This window comes from Pelophylax lessonae, assembly GCF_965119305.1.
Source record: "Pelophylax lessonae genome assembly, chromosome: 13".
Lineage (NCBI taxonomy): Eukaryota > Metazoa > Chordata > Amphibia > Anura > Ranidae > Pelophylax > Pelophylax lessonae.
Window position 1 is genome coordinate 5,446,752 of NC_138780.1, and position 19,534 is coordinate 5,466,285.

General features: G+C 47.1%; 1 protein-coding gene across 1 annotated transcript in view; it reads right to left on the reverse strand.

The window, feature by feature from the left end:
• Window positions 1-19,534, reverse strand: part of KCNN3 (potassium calcium-activated channel subfamily N member 3) — a 128,551-nt gene that overhangs the window by 8,713 nt on the left and 100,304 nt on the right. The window contains exon 5 of the mRNA XM_082275169.1: window positions 9,459-9,569. Within this exon, the coding sequence (XP_082131295.1) occupies window positions 9,459-9,569 (111 nt within the window). The remainder of the gene's footprint in view (window positions 1-9,458; window positions 9,570-19,534) is intronic.

The window sequence follows — 19,534 nt, forward strand, 5'->3', positions numbered from 1 at the left end:
TCATTCCTCTCACTCCTCCCACAATATAATTCCCCTCACTCCTCCCACATTGTCATTCCTCTCACTCCTCCCGCAATGTCATTCGCCTCACTCCTCCCACATTGTCATATGTCTCACTCCTCCCACGTCATCACTCCTCTCACTCCTCCCACAATGTTATTCCTCTCAATCCTCCTACATCCTCATTCCTCACTCCTCCCACAATGTCATTCCTCTCACTCCTCCCACATTGTCATTGCTCTCACTCCTCCCACATTGTCATTCCTCTCACTCCTCCCGCAATGTCATTCCCCTCACTCCTCCCACATTGTCATATGTCCTACTCCTCCCACATCATCACTCCTCTCACTCCTCCCACAATGTAATTCCCCTCACTCCTCCCACATTGTCATTCCTCTCACTCCTCCCACAATGTCATTCCCCTCACTCCTCCCACATTGTCATATGTCCTACTCCTCCCACGTCATCACTCCTCTCTCTCCTCCCACAATGTTATTCCTCTCAATCCTCCTACATCCCCTTTCCTCTCACTCCTCCCACAATGTCATTCTTCTCACTCCTCCCACAATGTAATTCCCCTCACTCCTCCCACATTGTCATACATCCTACTCCTCCCACGTCATCACTCCTCCCACAATGTTATTCCTCTCAATCCTCCTACATCCTCATTCCTCTCACTCCTCCCACAATGTCATTCCTCTCACTCCTCCCGCAATGTCATTCCCCTCACTCCTCCCACATTGTCATATGTCCTACTCCTCCCACATCATCACTCCTCTCACTCCTCCCACAATGTAATTCCCCTCACTCCTCCCACATTGTCATTCCTCTCACTCCTCCCGCAATGTCATTCCCTTCACTCCTCCCACATTGTCATATGTCCTACTCCTCCCACGTCATCACTCCTCTCACTCCTCCCACAATGTTATTCCTCTCAATCCTCCTACATCCTCATTCCTCTCACTCCTCCCACAATGTCATTCTTCTCACTCCTCCCACAATGTAATTCCCCTCACTCCTCCCACATTGTCTTTCCTCTCATTCCTCCCGCAATGTCATTCCCCTCACTCCTCCCACATTGTCCTACTCCTCCCACGTCATCACTCCTCCCACAATGTTATTCCTCTCAATCCTCCTACATCCTCATTCCTCTCACTCATCCCGCAATGTCATTCCCCTCACTCCTCCCACATTGTCATACGTTACTCCTCCCACGTCATCACTCCTCTCACTCCTCCCACAATGTTATTCCTCTCAATCCTCCTACATCCTCATTCCTCTCACTCCTCCCACAATGTAATTCCCCTCACTCCTCCCACATCATCATTCCTCTTACCCCTCCCACATCTTTGATATCATGTTGTCATTCTTTTAAGCCCACCTCCGTCTATCTGGTAATTTAGTCAGGTACAACAATAATTCATTTGGTAATACGTTTTTTTGTAAAGTAAGCCATTTTTTTTGTAGTCATACTGTACTGGGAAAAGTCACAGATTTGAGTTTCTCAATGGACCCCAAAGAGCCTATCTGTATCTCCCCACCTTTTTCTTCCCCATCACACCAGTCTGGTCCAGACAATAAATACTCGGTATTGGGGAACACATGACATGCTCCCTGCCTTCCCACAGTCAAAGTGATCAATGGCCAGTCCTGAATGCCCAGTCAAGCAATGGCAGGGGTGTTGAGGACCTAACCCTGTGCAAATTTTCACCGCCTCAGCAAGTCAAATCCTATACAGGAATCTTGACTGGAGCATGGTGGAGCCAACTAAATGCTCAGTATGCTCCATGAAGAAATGTTACCCAGTGTGGACAATGTACGAATTCCCTTGAGCTCTAAAGTTCTGTTATGTCCCTGTAGATTCCTAATTCACCCTAAAGGCCGAAGTCATGATAACAGCCATGAGAAACTTGTAGGTGAAGCACCCATCTTCCCAAAAAAGCCTAGAGCTCAAGCTGGAAAGCCAAACCCCTCAGGAGAGGCCAAGATGAGCCCCTTTTATTACTCCATGACCTCATAATACAAAACCATTGGGTTAAAAGAAACCCAAAGAAAGCGATTACTTCAGAGGACCAGGGAGGTTCTGTGGGGTAAATACTTTCTTTGGGTTCCTGATTGTTTTGTATTATGCCTTCTATTATTACCAGGATAGCACCAATATACAATTGTGAGCTAGTGGACATTTGCATAGGGTAGGGTTATATAAGAATATTTTCTTTAACCCTTGACATAACTGGGGGGGTCCTTTACTGTCTACTCCATGACCTCAACATCAAAAGCCAAGATGAAGTCTAGCACCTGTAGACTGTAGATGTAGCCAGGGGCTGACTGGCAACTTTCGGCCCAGGGGGCAAGTACAAACCAGAGGCCATGGTTCATTGACTCGGCCCCCCTCCCACTCTCCCTCTTCCTGGCCTCCTCTTGACCCCCATTCCAAGCTGAAGCTCCGCTCCAGGTACTCTCTACTCACCGGCCAAATGCAGGTTCCCAACCTGGCCAGCAGGAGGTGGTTGGGGGGAGCTGGGACAGCTTGGTTGGGGCTGGTTGGGGAGGAGAGTCCCCAGTAGGGCATGGAAGCGGCCTCTGCTCAGACACGGTTTACACCATCCATGGAGGGGGGGGGCTGCGCTCTGTCCTTGTCTTCAACCCACACTTAGGTCAGTGGCAGGGACTTTTTACTTCTCTTCACCAGGAATCTTTTAGGCATGTCTGTGGCAGAAGCAGTGCAGCCTTTTTATGGGGCATCAGAGCGGCCCAGGGGGCAATTGCCCCCCTGCCCCCTGGCCCAGTCCTCCCCTGGATGTAGCACCCTTCTTCCCAAGCAAAGAAGCAAAGAAGCCTGGAGCTCAAACTGGAAAGCTGAATGCCTCAACGGAGGCCAGAAAAAGTCCCTTTTGTTACTCCAAGAACTCATTAAAAGCAAAAATGAAATCTAGCATCAAGTCCACCCCCCTTTCCTCAAAACCTGAACCTCCAAACCCTCAAATAAATATTGTTCAGCATGAAGGAGCGCCACCACTTTCCAAAGTGGGGGCAACATCTGTTCGCTTTTGTTCTCACTTGGGCAACAAGCATCTCAGATGCTTAGGTGCCCATGGTGGTTTCCGGTATATCTCTGCAGATTCTTAATACAACCATTAGGTCCAAATCTTGATATTGGCCATGGGAGAACTGTAAGTGTAGCCCCCATCTTCCCAAAAAAATAAGTCTGGAGCTCAAGCTGGAAAGCTGAATCCCTCAATGGAGGCCAATAAGAGTCCCTTTTGTTACCCCAAGACCTCATTAAAAGCCAAAATGAAATCTAGCATCAAGTCCACCCCCCCCCCCCCCTTCCTCAAAACCTGAACTTCCAAACCCTCAAATAAATGTTGTTTAGCATGATGGAGCGCCACCAATTTCCAAAGTGGGGGGAACATCTGTTAGCTTTTGTTCTCACTTGGGCAACCAGCATCTCAGATGCTTAGGTGCGCATGGTGGTTTTCAGTATATCCCTGCAGATTCTTAATACAACCATTAGGTCCAAATCTCAATATTGGCCATGGGAGAACTGTAAGTGTAGCCCCCATCTTCCCAAAAAAGAAGTCTGGAACTCAAGCTGGAAAGCTGAATCCCTCAACGGAGGCCAAGAAGAGTCCTTTTGATACTCCAAGACCTCATTAAAAGCCAAATAAAATCTAGCATCAAGTCCACCCCCCCCCCCCCTTCCTCAAAACCTGGACTTCCAAACCCTCAAATAAATATTGTTCAGCATGATGGAGCGTGGCCACCACTTTCTAAAGTGGGGGGAACATCTGTTAGCTTTTGTTCTCACTTGGGCAACCAGCGTCTCAGATGCTTAGGTGCGCATGGTGGTTTCCGGTATATCTCTGCAGATTCTTAATACACCCATTAGGTCCAAATCTTGATATTGGCCATGGGAGAACTGTAAGTGTAGCCCCCATCTTCCCAAGAAAAGAAGCCTGGAGCTCAAGCTGGAAAGCTGAATCCCTCAATGGAGGCCAAGAAGAGTCCCTTTTGTTACTCCATGACCTCAGCATCAAAAGCCATAACTAAGTAAAGCACCAAGTCCACCCCCCAAAACCTGACCCTCCAAACCCTCAAATATTGTTCAGCATAAAGGGGCACCCCCAATTTCCAAAGACGGGGGGGGGGGGGGCCACGACGACATTTGTTAGCTTTTGTTCTCACTTGGGCAACCAGCATCTCAGATTCTTAGGTTCGGGAGATGGTTTCCGGTATATCCCTACAGATTCTAAATACATCCATTAGATCCAACTCCTGATAACTGCCATCTGGGAACTGTAGATGTATATGTAGATTCTTAATACACCCATTAGGTCCAAATCTTGATATTGGCCATGGGAGAACTGTAAGTGTAGCCCCCATCTTCCCAAGAAAAGAAGACTGGAGCTCAAGCTGGAAATCTGAATCCCTCAAAAAGAGGCCAATATGAGTCCCTTTTGTTACTAAATGACCTCTGCATCAAAAGCCATAACGAAGTAAAGCACCAAGTCCACCCCCCAAAACTTGAACCTCAATTAAATATTGTTCAGCATGAAGGGACACCCCCAATTTCCAAAGCGGGGGGGGGGGGGGGTTGCACAACGACATTTGTTAGCTTTTGTTCTCACTTGGGCAACCAGCATCTCAGATTCTTAGGTTCGGGAGATGGTTTCCGGTATATCCCTACAGATTCTAAATACATCCATCAGGTCCAACTCCTGATAACTGCCATCTGGGAACTGTAGATGTATCTACGTAATGTCATACGTCCCATTCCAGCAGGGGGAAATCACTCTGTCTCACATCATCCGTCAGCCTTCTTGATTACAATCGCCTGACATTTCAGCAAAGTCTTCTCAAGAGTTCACTGACTGAGATGAAGACATTGAAGTCAGACGAGTGGAAACTGGTGCATTTCCATGCACCTTGCAATGTTGAGAAAAGGCCGCTTTTAATGGGTATGGGTCACACAAACATGCTGCATGCAGCAGGAACAAAAATCCTGAGTGCTGCATTATGGAGTATTGACCATTTGGCCATTCAGGTCAGCTAAATTGGAATCCTTCAAAAATGCAATTTACTGAAAAGAATGCAACCCACGTCAACGTTTCTGCGCTGCTTCTCTGGTGCGGAGACCTTAAACAGCCAATTAAAGAGTTCATCTATTGGAAGTTACCAAAGATAAATGAGCGCACAGCTTTGAGTTTAAACATATCCATACCACAGCACACTCCTTGTCACACCATACAGCCAAAAGCTTGTGGTCCCCTAATTATAAGCTTGTTGGGTGTCCCATTCCAAAACATGAGCCATAATATACAGTTGTCCCCACCACTGCTTTGTGGCTATAAAATCAAAAAGCTTCTAGGAATTCTTTCCACATAGTTTTGCAGGGTGTCTGTGGGTATTTGTGCCCATTTGTGAGGTCAGGTACTGACCTGGATCACAATCAGCGTCATCCCAAAGATGTTCAGTAGGGTTGAGGTCCGGACTGTGTGCAGGACACTCAAGTTCCTCCACACCAAACTGGTCAAATCATGTCTTTCTGGAGCTGGCTGTACTCTTCTAGGAAGACTTTCCACAAGATGTCAGGTAGTGATGTTGGATGAGACGACCTTTCTCACATATAAGGCCCCACCTTGGGCACCAGTAACAAAAGACCTGGCTCTCAACTGTTGTTTAGTAGGGTTGAGGTCAAGGCTCTGTGCAGGACACTCAAGCTCCTCCACACCAAACTGGTCAAACCATGTCTTTTTGGAGCCTCTCCACACCAAACTGGTCAAACCTTGTCTTTATGGGGAGCCTCTACACCAAGCTGGTCAAACCATGTTTTTAATGAGCTGACTCTGCTCTTCTGGGAATGCTTTCTACAAGATTTTGGAAGGTGTCTGTGAAAATCTGTGCCCATCTGAGAGGTCAGGTTGGATTAAAATACTACCACACAATCGACATTCCAATGCATTCCAGAGTTATTCAGTACCGTTGAGCTCGGCTCTATACAGGGCACTTGAGTTCCTCTACACCAAACTGGTCAAACCATGTCTTTATGGAGACTCTCCACACCAAACTGGTCAAACCATGTCTTTATGGAGACCCTCCACACCAAACTGGTCAAACCATGTCTTTATGGAGACTATCCACACCAAACTGGTCAAACCATGTCTTTATGGAGCTGGCTCTATACTTCTGGGAAAGCTTTCTACATGAGTTTGTAAGGTGTTTGTGAGAATCTGTGCCCATCTGTGAGGTCTGGTACTGTTGGATAAAGAAACCATCTCACAGTCTTCATTCCAATGCATTCCAGAGGTATTTAGTAGGGTTGAGGTCTGGGTCCTGTACAGGGCACTCAAGTTCCTTTACACCAAGATTTTGTAAGGTGTTTGTGGGAATTTGTGCCCATTCGTGAGGTCAGGTAGCGATGTTGAATGAGAAGACCTGGCTCACATTTTGGCCCCACGTTTGGCGCCAATAAAAAAAGACCTGGCTCTCAATGGTTGTTCAGTAGAGTTGAGGTCAGAACTCTGTACAGGACACTCAAGTTCCTCCACACAAAACTGGTCAAACCATGTCTTTATGAAGCTGGCTATACTCTTCTGGGAAGGCTTTTCAAAAGATTTTGGAAGGTGTTTGTGGGAATTTGTGCCTATTTGTGAGGTTAGGTAGTGATTTTGAATGAGAAGACCTGGCTCACATATCAGGCCCCACGTTGGGCACCAATAAAAAAAGACCTGGCTCTCAATGGTTGTTCAGTAGGGTTGAGGTCAGAACTCTGTACAGGACACTCGAGTTTCTCCACACAAAACTGGTCAAACCATGTCTTTATGGAGCTGGATCTGTTCTTCTGGGAAGGCTTTCTACATGATTTTGGAAGGTGTCTGTGAGAATCTGTGCCCATCTGTGAGGTCAGATACTGTTGGATAAAAAGACCTTCTCACAATCGTCATTCCAATGCATTCGAGGACTATTCAGTAGAGTTCAGAATGACTATTCTGATGTAATGCCAATCATCACACCACATGAGAAAGTGACACCGCTCCATCTAGGTATTAAACTCACCAGAAATCTGGCCAAAATGCGCATATCCAACAAACCAGATAAGGAGCTGTGTATGGGTGTATATCCAACAGGGTAGTCAACAGCTCATAGGCATTCCATGAACATCATGCAATGGAAATAGATTGAAGAATACCATAGCGTGATACCGTAACAGCAAATTCATTGTGAGCAGAATATTCTCCACAGTTAAAACTAGCAGATCGTGGTAGCGGAAGATGCCTCAGAGACCGTTTCCGTGTCTCTGCTTGTCATCTCCTGGGTCCGAAACATCACTTCCAGTTAGACGTCAGTAAACAAAGCTAGTTGCCGTGCAGCCACGTCCCGACGCGTTTCGTCATCACAACTTCATCCTGGGATTGCTGATGTCTTTATGGAGCTGGCTATACTTTTCTGGGAAGGCTTTCGAAAAGATTTTGAAAAGCGTTTGTGGGAATTTGTGCCCATTTGTGAGGTCAGGTAGTGATGTCGAATGAGAAGACCTGGCTCACATATCAGGCCCCACATTGGGCACCAATAAGAAAAGACCTGGCTCTCAACTGTTGTTCAGTATTGTTGAGGTCAGGACTCAGTACATGACACTCGAGTTCCTCCACACTAAACTGGTCACATTATGTCTTTATAAGGCTGGCTTTGTACACAGAAGCACTGTCCTGCTGGAACAGAAAAGGGTCTTCACTATACTGCTACCACAAGGTTAGAGGAGCACATTTGTCTACAATGTCTTTGTATGTAGCAGTATTAACAGGGCTCTTCACCGGAGACACCTGAACTCAGTCTTTTGAAGGGGCTCCATTATATTTTTAGCCATACAGCACATCTAAGTGCATGCCCTCCCCTTTACAAAACATTTTTTGTTATACCAGCTCTTACCAGCAGAGGGCATTAGGTTACCAGCCACTGCCGAGGAAGACTATGAGGTCAGTGTTTGACTATTTAACCATTTAAATTACCAGCAATACTTTATCCACCTGCAGGCGGTGGTGTTGGGGTTCCCTATATTTACGAATGACTCATTTTGCACTTGTCTTGGTATTTGCTATTAATATATAAAGGCTATAACAGAGACACCGTGATGGAGAATCTGAGGTGATATCCTCTGCAATTAGTGCTATGCCGTGTGAAAAGTCTAACTATCATTATTAAAGCGTACTTTGGCCTAAAAATACTTTTCTTTTTATATTATTAAAAGGTCAAGCTGCTTCCAAACCAACCCATAGAGTACCTGTGATTTTGCCTGTTTGCCGTGCTGTCCAACCGGGCCAAAGATAAGGCAGAAGAGGGGGGCCACCTCAGGCACCGAGGCAGAAGGTGGGGGGAAATGGGGCACAAAAAGGACAGGACCTACAACCTATGCTGCTGAAATAGCTCATGGGTCATGTTGGGGGGGGGGGGCACACTTTGACCCTTTGTCATGGGTGCTAAAGGATCAGCAGTGCCCAGTTGCTCCATTCCTCCATCTGAACCATTGCAAATTCACAGTACTTTCAGGTATGGGGGTGCATGTGAGCTCCCCTAAACATGCAATGCCCAATCTCCAGCCCCAAACACTGCCATGCGAGGAAGGTGGTGATGTCATCAACCTTGTGTAAGCTCCCCAATCATCCTACATGGAGCTTACATAGAGATTGACTCCTTGGGGGTTTTGGGGTGCACATGAGCTCCTCCAAGCATGTGATACCCACTCACCACTCACCAGCCCTGAACACTGTCCTGGGAGGAAGACGGTGATGTCATTAACCCAATGTAAGCTCCCCCACCATCCTACACAGAAATTGACTCCTTGGGGGCATGGTCGTGTACGTGACCTCTTCCAAGAATGCAATGCCCAATCACCAGCCCTGAACACTGTCCTGTGAGGAAGGTGGTGATGTCATCAACCCAGTGTAAGCTCCCCTATCATCCTACATGGAGCTTACACAGATTCCTTGGGGTTTTGGGGGTGCACACAAGCTCCTTCCAGCTCCATCCTGCCCAGTTATGAGCCCCAAACACTGTTATATGCGGAAAGTGGTGAGGTCATCAACCAAGTGGCAGCTCCCTTACTATCCTACACAGAGATTGACTCCTTGGGGGTTTGGGGTGCACATGAGCTCCTCCCAGCATGCAATTCCCAATCATCAGCCCTGAACACTGTCATCAACCCAGTGTAGGCCCCCCCCCACCATCCTACATGGAGATTACAGCAACTACAACTAAAATATTTCAAATCCCATGCCAGCATCTTGGAGTTTCCAGGGGTGACATCTCAGAGTTCTCAGCTGTGCTCACCTGCCTTTGGGGTTTGACAGAGTTTTCAGCTAGAGTAGTGAGACACCTAAGAGCTCAACAATACCTCATATCGCTTGCAGTGTGCCTGTTTTTTTATTTTAATAAACCCACCCTTTCCCCCTGTTACTCACCCGTTTTGTTAGTTGCGTGTCCATCATGAAGTTATGGACGTGTTTTTCGGCTTTGGTGAGTTCCAGCTTTCGGGCGACGACGGCGACCACTAAGGCAGTACATCCGGCACCCTGGAGGGGGCGACAAACAGTTTAAAAGAATTACTGATTGGTGTAGAAACATTGTCTCCCGTTAATTGTACAAGAAAAGGCCAAAGAATACAAAAACATCGAAATAAAAATATGAGCGAGTGTATGTGATAGACTATGCCGAACCCCAACATACAGATAATACACCGAACCCCAACACACAGATAATACACCGAACCCCAACACACAGATAATACACCGAACCCCAACACACAGATAATACACTGAACCCCAACACACACATAATACACCGAACCCCAACACACAGATAATACACCAAACCCCAACACACAGATAATACACCGAACCCCAACACACACATAATACACCGAACCCCAACACACACATAATACACCAAACCCCAACACACAGATAATACACCGAACCCCAACACACAGATAATACACCGAGCCCCAACACACACACATAATACACCGAACCCCAACACACTTATAATACACCCAACCCCAACACACAGATAATACACCGAACCCCAACACACAGATAATACACTGAACCCCAACACACAGATAATACACTGAACCCCAACACACAGATAATACACCAAACCCCAACACACACATAATACACCGAACCCCAACACACTGATAATACACCCAACCCCAGATAATACACCGAAACCCCAACACACAGATAATACCCCGAACCCCAACACACACATAATACACCGACCCCCAACACAGATAATACACTGAACCCAAACACACAGATAATACACTGAACCCCAACACACAGATAATACACCGAACCCCAACACACAGATAATACACCGAACCCCAACACACAGATAATACACCGAACCCCAACACAGAGATAATACACCGAACCCCAACACACAGATAATACACTGAACCCAAACACACAGATAATACACTGAACCCCAACACACAGATAATACACTGAACCCCAACTTATAGATAATACACCGAACCCCAACACACAGATAATACACCGAACTCTAACACACAGATAATACACCGAGCCCCAACACACAGATAATACACCGAACCCCAACACACAGATAATACACCAAACCCCAACACATAGATAATACACCAAACCCCAACACATATCCTTATCAGTATACCCAGTATCACAGTATAATTGGGATCATAGTATCCGTAGTATCACAGTAGGATTGGGATCATAGTATCCGTAGTATCACAGTATGATTGGGATGATAGTATTCTTAGTATCACAGTATGATTGGGATCATAGTATCCTTAGTATCACAGTATGATTGGGATCATAGTAAAATCCGTAGTATCACTGTATGACTGGGATCATAGTATCCTTAGTATCACAGTATGATTGGGATCATAGTATCCTTAGTATCACAGTATGATTGGGATCATAGTATCCGTAATATCACAGTATGATTGGGATCATAGTATCCTTAGTATCACAGTATGATTGGGATCATAGTAAAATCCGTAGTATCACTGTATGACTGGGATCATAGTATCCTTAGTATCACAGTATGATTGGGATCATAGTATCCTTAGTATCACAGTATGATTGGGATCATAGTATCCGTAATATCACAGTATGATTGGGATCATAGTATCCGTAGTATCACACTATGATTGGGATCGCAGTATCCGTAGTATCACAGTATGATTGGTATGCTCCCCCTGTGTTTCGGCTTCCTCCGGGTACATCCCCGCCCACACACATACTGTCAGGTTAATTGGCATCTGGATGAGCCGGCTGCGGTCTGATTCTCCTGCATGGAGGAAAGGCCTGACAATTCTACATCCGAATTTACATCCAACGGACGCTCTCAGGACGACAGTTCTCCAAATCTACACTGACAGCACTGGCCAACATCTGCACAGAGCAGATCACAAACAGGGCCTGTCCCTCCAAATGAGGGACGGTTGGCGGCTATGTGCATGTGACGGGAGTCACTTTGGTTGGAGGGCCCGTGGAACCTAGCTTACTTTCAAGAGGTTGGGAAATCCCTCTCTCAGCTCCCTAAGCCCCTCTTATGTTTAAGTCACTCTGTGTCTATTAGGGACACAGGGTAACCAAGGAAATGATAGACAGCTACTTAATGGACACTGAGAACATGGTTTGAATTACTTCAAATGGGACAGTAATATTTATCAATCATATATCTCAAGAAATATATGAAGACTATTCCTTGCCTGTTTGATTCTGAACATGTTGATTGAAAGAGCTAACCACATTCCATGTTCTTCAATGTCAGAGATGGACAGTCTGTCACTGGTGGTCTCTTCCTATTGTCTGTGTATTAAGGTGTGATGTGGATTCTGTTAAGCCTGTCTGTCCCATTGTTAGCTGTTAATGAACTCACATATTGTTTCTGTGCAGATGACTAGATAATTAGTTCAGGTTATTTTGATTGCTGTACATAATTTCATGTGCATATGATAATGTAATCAGGCACCTGACCTGGTGGGGTAATTTGTTTAGGAGGGGGATGTCCTCATGTATGTATATATATTGTGTGAGATTGTTCAATAAAGTGGTTGTTGTTTTCAGATACATACAAGCTAATTTCAGGCTAGTTTTGTATGTAGGGCGGCTGGAATATCTGATATCTATGTCCAAGACTGGAGGAAGCCGTATACTGACCGAAGCCCACAAACACAGTGTGGGTCTCAGTTCCATTACAGTGCACATTATTGTTACCGTGGACCCGTCATCAGATATATGTGTCAGAGGAACCCTTCCAGGTAGAGAGATCACAGGACTCCCCCTGAGCCTTCATCTCCTTTTACTCCAGAATGACAGCACCATCTTCGTTTAAGCATCATCCAGGGTCACTACCCACTGAGATGCTAGGTCACGGATCCTGTGAATCCTGGTGCCTGTGTGGTTCTTAGCTGTGTTCCTTGTAGGGACCATAGATACAATTAGAGGGTTGTGGGTAGGCTGTACCCAGCCTGAGCTGCTATTTATCATTTCTGGGCTCTGCAGGCCTTCTCTAAGCTTGATGGGTCAATTAATTCTGCCTGTGGGGCAGTCAATCACTCTTCATGGGATCAGTGATGAAAGGGGGGATGGAGACCCTACGGTAAAGGGGGGTACTGATATAAGGTGCCCCCCTTGTATCAGTGTCCTTACTCCCCTCTTACATCAGTGAAGCCCTTTACTTTAGTGTATTCACTCTGCAGACTCTGGTGTAAAGGGGAGCTCTAATATAAGGGTCCCCCCACATCAAAATTCCCATAATTTCACCTTAAATTAGAGTCAGCAGAGTTCACTCTTACAGTGCAAGGGGAAACTTTGTGAACTCTGAGCTAAAGAGGAACTCTGAAGTAAGGGGGGCATTGGAGACCACCAGAATCTGTAGCATTCCCCTTTACATCATGGTCTGCAGAGTTCCACTTTACACCAGAGTCCACAGCATTCCCCCTTACATCATGGTCCATAGTGTTCCCCTTTACATCAGGGTCTGCAGAGTTCCTCTTTACATCGTGGTCCACAGCGTTCCCCTTTATATCAGGGTCTGCAGGAAACTCTGATGTAACTCTGAATGCCTAGAACGTTGCTCTGAATAACGTTGCTGCTAGGTGCTTAGTAGACCTTTGCCCAGTGGTGCCTCTGGTCCCTATACTTGGACAATGCCTAGAAAGTTGCTATGAATAACGTTGCTGCTAGGCGCTTAGTTCTTAAGTAGACCTTTGCCCGATCCAAGATGGATAGCTGCCCCTTGTTATTGCCAGAGAATGTAAAATAAAAGTGGACAACAAGGCCTGAAAACGGACATAACAGAGGAGCCTTGCCTTCTTCAGTTGGTGACGGCACAAAGCCAAGAGCTAATCTATTCACCAAGCTTGTCTGAAAACCAGCTGGTCAGGTCTATGAAACCCCAACCGTGGGAAGCGAGCGTCTAACAATCTTCCTTTGTCCAAACCGAATGACCTAACCGAGCCTACGGACGTGAAATCATGTCCCTCTCTCTCTTCTGTGTAGAGTTTGGATACTGTTTTGGCACAGAGAAGCTCTACTGGTGGCCTTGATGGTCGCAGAATTCCAGTTCCTCATTAGGGAGATCAACCCTCTCTATTTGTCCTGTTTACCATTATCACCAAGAGCAAAAGTGACAGAAATTCCCAAATGTTGACTTGTCCCCAGAACATCTTCCAATGGGGATGCTAGTTCTGGTGACAACCAGCGATTCCCTCATAAATAGTGCCTAATCATTGGTGTCCCAGAAGAAATAGTGCCCCAATGTTGGTTATCAGAGGGAAGAATGGTGCCTCATTGTTGGTGTTAGTGGAGGGATTAGTCCTTTATATCAGTGGAAGGAATAGTACCCCAAGGGGATAAAGGTAAACAAAGTGCTACATCCGGCCGCGGGCTGCAGTTTGGAGACCACTGGCTTAGACTAACCTTTTTCAAACATTCTACCCTTCAAATAATTTTTAGATCTCGGGGAACCCCTGATAAAACAAACTCATCTGGGGTCAATGGGAAAAAAAATGCCTTTTACAATGGTGGTCAGTGGGAAGAATGCCCCTCTTCCAGTGGTGGTTGCAATGACACCCTTACAGCTAAAAAGATCATTGGCATCGTGTCCTGGTCTGCCAGATGGCTATGGACTATGAAGACACCATCAGATGGGAGGTCAATCAGCCACAGCTCAAGGAACCTCAAGCAGCTTATTGAGCAGGGGTCTCCAAACTATGGCCCAGGGGCTGGATGCGGCCCTTTGCTTATCTTTATCTGGCCCTTTGGGTGCTATTCCATTTGCTGGCTCCTGCAATGGGACATAATTCCTCCCAACGACACCAACAATGGGCCACTATTCCTCCCTCTGACACCAATGATGGGGTACTATTCCTCCCACCGATACCAAAGATGGGGCACTATTCCTCCCATTGACACCAATGATGGGGCACTATTCCTCCCACTGACACCAATGATGGGACACTATTCCTCCCACTGACACCAATGATGGGTCACTATTCCTCCCTCTGACACCAATGATGGGGTACTATTCCTCCCACCGATACCAAAGATGGGGCACTATTCCTCCCATTGACACCAATGATGGGGCACTATTCCTCCCACTGACACCAATGATGGGACACTATTCCTCCCACTGACACCAATGATGGGTCACTATTCCTCCCACTGATACCAATGATGGGGCACTATTCCTCCCACTGACACCAATGATGGGTCACTATTCCTCCCACTGATACCAATGATGGGGTACTATTCCTCCCACTGACACCAATGATGGGGCACTATTCCTCCCTCTGATACCAATGATGGGGTACTATTCCTCCCACTGATACCAATGATGGGGAACTATTCCTCCCATTGACACCAATGATGGGGCACTATTCCTCCCACTGACACCAATGATGGGACACTTTTTCTCCCACTGACACCAATGATGGGTCACTATTCCTCCCACTGACACCAATGATGGGGCACTATTCCTCCCACTGACACCAATGATGGGGCACTATTCCTCCCACTGACACCAATGATGGGGTACTATTCCTCCCACTGACACCAATGATGGGGTACTATTCTTCCCATTGCCAGGGGGAGTCCTCTGACCTCTGTGAGAGGTAATAAATACTTGGAAGGGTTACACTAACACATTACTCAGCATAAACACAAAGAAGTACATTATCTCACAAAAGTGAGTACACCCCTCACATTGTTGTAAATATTTTAACATATCTTTTCATGTGAAGAAATTACACTTTGCTACAATGTAAAGTAGTGAGTGTACAGTTAGCCATTTTCCCTCCCCGGTGTCATGTGACTCGTTAGTGTTACAAGGTCTCAGGTGTGAATGGGGAACAGGTGTGTTAAATTTGGTGTTATCGCTCTCACTCTCTCATACTGGTCACTGGAAGTTCAACATGGCACCTCATGGCAAAGAACTCTCTGAGGATCTGAAAAAAAGAATTGTTGCTCTACATAAAGTTGGCCTAGACTATAAGAAGATTGCCAAAACCCTGAAACTGAGCTGCAGCACGGTGGCCAAGACCATACAGCGGTTTAATAGGACAGGTTCCACTCAGAACAGGCCTCGCCATGGTCCACCAAAGAAGTTGAGCGCCGTGCTCAGCGTCATATCCAGAGGTTGTCTTTGGGAAATAGACGTATGATTGCTGCCAGTATTGCTGCAGAGGTTGAAGGGGTGGGGGGGGCTGTCAGTGCTCTGACCATACGCCGCACACTGCATCAAATTGGTCTGCATGGCTGTCATCCCAGAAGGAAGCCTCTTCTAAAGATGATTGACAAGAAAGCCCACAAAGAGTTTGCTGAAGACAAGCAGACTAAGGACATGGATTACTGGAACCATCTCCTGTGCTCTGATGAGACCAAGATAAACTTATTTGGTGTCAGATGGTGTCAGGTGTGTGTGGGGGCAACCAGGTGAGGAGTACAAAGACAAGTGTGTCTTCCCTACAGTCAGGCATGGTGGTGGGAGTGTCATGGTCTGGGGCTGCATGAGTGCTGCCGGCACTGGGGAGCTACAGATCATTGAGGGAACCATGAATGCCAACATGTACTGTGACATACTGAAGCAGAGCATGATCCCCTCCCTTCAGAGACTGGGCTGCAGGGCAGTATTCCAACATAACGACCCCAAACACCTCCAAGACGACCACTGCCTTGCTAAAGAAGCTGAGGGTAAAGGTGATGGACTGGCCAAGCATGTCTCCAGACCTAAACCCTATTGAGCATCTGTGGGGCATCCTCAAACAGAAGGGGGAGGAGCACAAGGTCTCTAACATCCACCAGCTCTGTGATGTCATCATGGAGGAGGGGAAGAGGACTCCAGTGACAACCTGTGAAGCTCTGGTGAACTCCATGCCCAAGAGGGTTAAGGCAGTGCTGGAAAATAATGGTGGCCACACAAAATATTGACACTTTGGGCCCAATTTCGACATTGTCACTTATAGGGGTGTACTCAATTTTGTTGCCAGCGGTTTAGACATTAATGGCTGTGTGATAAATTATTTTGAGGGGACAGTAAATTTACACTGTTATACAAGCTGTACACTCACTACTTTACATTGTAGCAAAGTCTCATTTCTTCAGTGTTGTCACATGAAAAGATAGAATAAAATATTTACAAAAATTTGAGGGGTGTACTTACTTTTGTGAGATACTTTATATCCGATGACAGGTCTGCTTTAGGAGTAAAAGGAAAAGTCAGAGTCTACATTGTTACAATCTGCTCTACAGATTCGTTGCTGCGCGTCTGACACCTCAACTCTATTCTGTCTTTTCCACTCACTCGACAAGCCAAACATCCATAGATCTGCCGCTGCATTATCATACGCCCTTCTCTATTATAATACGCCCTTCTCTATTATCATACGCCCTTCTCTATTATCATACGCCCTTCTCTATTATCATACGCCCTTCAGGAGGACTTCTAATCCCGATATACGATGTATGCAGAATATCCTGCGAGCATTTATGTAACCAGCTGTGCATTGAAATGGAAAAGGAGCTTACACCACGACCTTTCCATCCTCCCCACATCAAACACAACCAGAGTCCAGTGGCGGCTGGTGCTCAAAATTTTTTGGGGGGGGGGCGCAAACAGAAAAAATGTAATAGGCATTGCTTTGCGGCAAAAAAAGTGGCAAAAAATTGCATGACTTTGACGTCACAAAAGCCTTCAATAATCAAAGTATAGTGTGCCCCCATCAATGCAGAGTTACTACAGTGTGCCCCCTTTCAATGCAGAGTTACTACAGTGTGCCCCCTTTCAATGCAGAGTTACTACAGCGTGCCCCCTTTCAATGCAGAGTTACCACAGCGTGCCCCTATTCAATGCAGAGTTACTAAAGCGTGCCCCCATTCAATGCAGAGTTACCACAGCATGCCCCCATCAATGCAGAGTTACTACAGCGTGCCCCATTCAATGCAGAGTTACTACAGCGTGCCCCCATTCAATGCAGAGTTACTACAGCGTGCCCCCATTCAATGCAGAGTTACTACAGCGTGCCCCCTTTCAATGCAGAGTTACCACAGCGTGCCCTCATTCAATGCAGAGTTACTACAGCATGCCCCCATTCAGTGGGGGCTGGTGCTCAAAATTTTGGGGGGGGGGGGCGCAAACAGAAAAAATGTAATAGGCATTGCTTTGCGGCAGAAAACGTGGTAAAAAATTGAATGACTTTGAAGTCACAAAAGTGTGAAAGGGGCCTTCAGTAATCAAAGTATAGTGTGCCCCCATTCAATGCAGAGTTACCATAGCATGCCCCCATCAATGCAGAGTTACCACAGCGTGCCCCCATTCAATGCAGAGTTACTACAGCATGCCCCCATGCAATGCAGAGTTACTACAGCATGCCCCCTTTCAATGCAGAGTTACTACAGCGTGCCCCCATTCAATGCAGAGTTACCACAGCATGCCCCCATCAATGCAGAGTTACTACAGCATGCCTCCATTCAATGCAGAATTACCACAGCGTGCCCCCATTCAATGCAGAGTTACTACAGCGTGCCCCCATTCAATGCAGAGTTACTACAGCGTGCCCCCATTCAATGCAGAGTTACTACAGCATGCCCCCATTCGATGCAGAGTTACTACAGCATGCCCCCATTCAATGCAAAGTTACTACAGCATGCCCCCATTCAATGCAGAATTACCACAGCGTGCCCCCATTCAATGCAGAGTTACTACAGCGTGCCCCCATTCAATGCAGAGTTACTACAGCATTCCCCCATTCAATGCAGAGTTACTACAGCATGCCCCCATTCAATGCAGAATTACTACAGCATGCCCCCATTCAATGCAGAGTTACTACAGCATGCCCCCATTCAATGCAGAATTACCACAGCGTGCCCCATTCAATGCAGAGTTACTACAGCGTGCCCCCATTCGATGCAGAGTTACTACAGCATGCCCCCATTCAATTCAGAGTTACTACAGCGTGCCCCCATTCAATGCAGAATTACCACAGCGTGCCCCCATTCAATGCAGAGTTACTACAGCATGCCCCATTCAATGCAGAGTTACTACAGCGTGCCCCCATTCAATGCAGAGTTACTACAGCGTGCCTCCATTCGATGCAGAGTTACTACAGCATGCCCCCATTCCATGCAGAGTTACTACAGCATGCCCCCATTCAATGCAGAATTACCACAGCGTGCCCCCATTCAATGCAGAGTTACTACAGCGTGCCCCCATTCAATGCAGAGTTACTACAGCGTTCCCCCTGTCAGGGTCCGGACTGGCGGCAGGTGATGGCACTGGAGGTGGATCCTCTGTGTCAGTGAGGGATTGGCGTGGACCGTACCAGGGGACCGGTTCTAAGTTACTACCGGTTTTCACCAGAGCCCGCCGCAAGGCGGGATGGACTTGCTGCGGCGGTAGCAACCAGGTCGTATCCACCGGTAACGGCTCAACCTCAAAGACAGCTGATTCAGACGCGGTACAGAAGGACAAGGCAAAGGCAAGGTCAGACGGAGCAAAAGGTCAAGGCAGGCGGCAAGGTTCGTAGTCAGGGGCAACAGCAGAAGGTCAGATACACAGGCAGGGAACGATACACCAAAAGCTTTCTCAAGGTACCAAAGGCAACAAGATCCGGCAAGGACAGGAAGGGGAAGTGGGTTTTTATAGCATTTGGAGTGATTGGACCAGGCACCAATTAGTGGTGCACTGGCCCTTTAAATTTCAGACCAGCGGCGCGCGCGCGCCCTAGAGAGCGGGGCCGCGCGCGCCGGGAGGAAACCGAAGGGGAGGTGAGTGGAGTCCGCGGGCGGGAACGTCCCGCCGCGCGGACCGACTGAGTGAGGAGTGCGGGGGAGCGGTGCTCACGGTCGAGGAAGGTGACCGGAGCGCTGCTACCCGCAGCATGCCTCGAGTGCTCCGGGGACGCTGCAGGACCCGGAGCGCTCGGCATGACACCCCCATTCAATGCAGAGTTACTACAGCATGCCCCCATTCAATGCAGAATTAC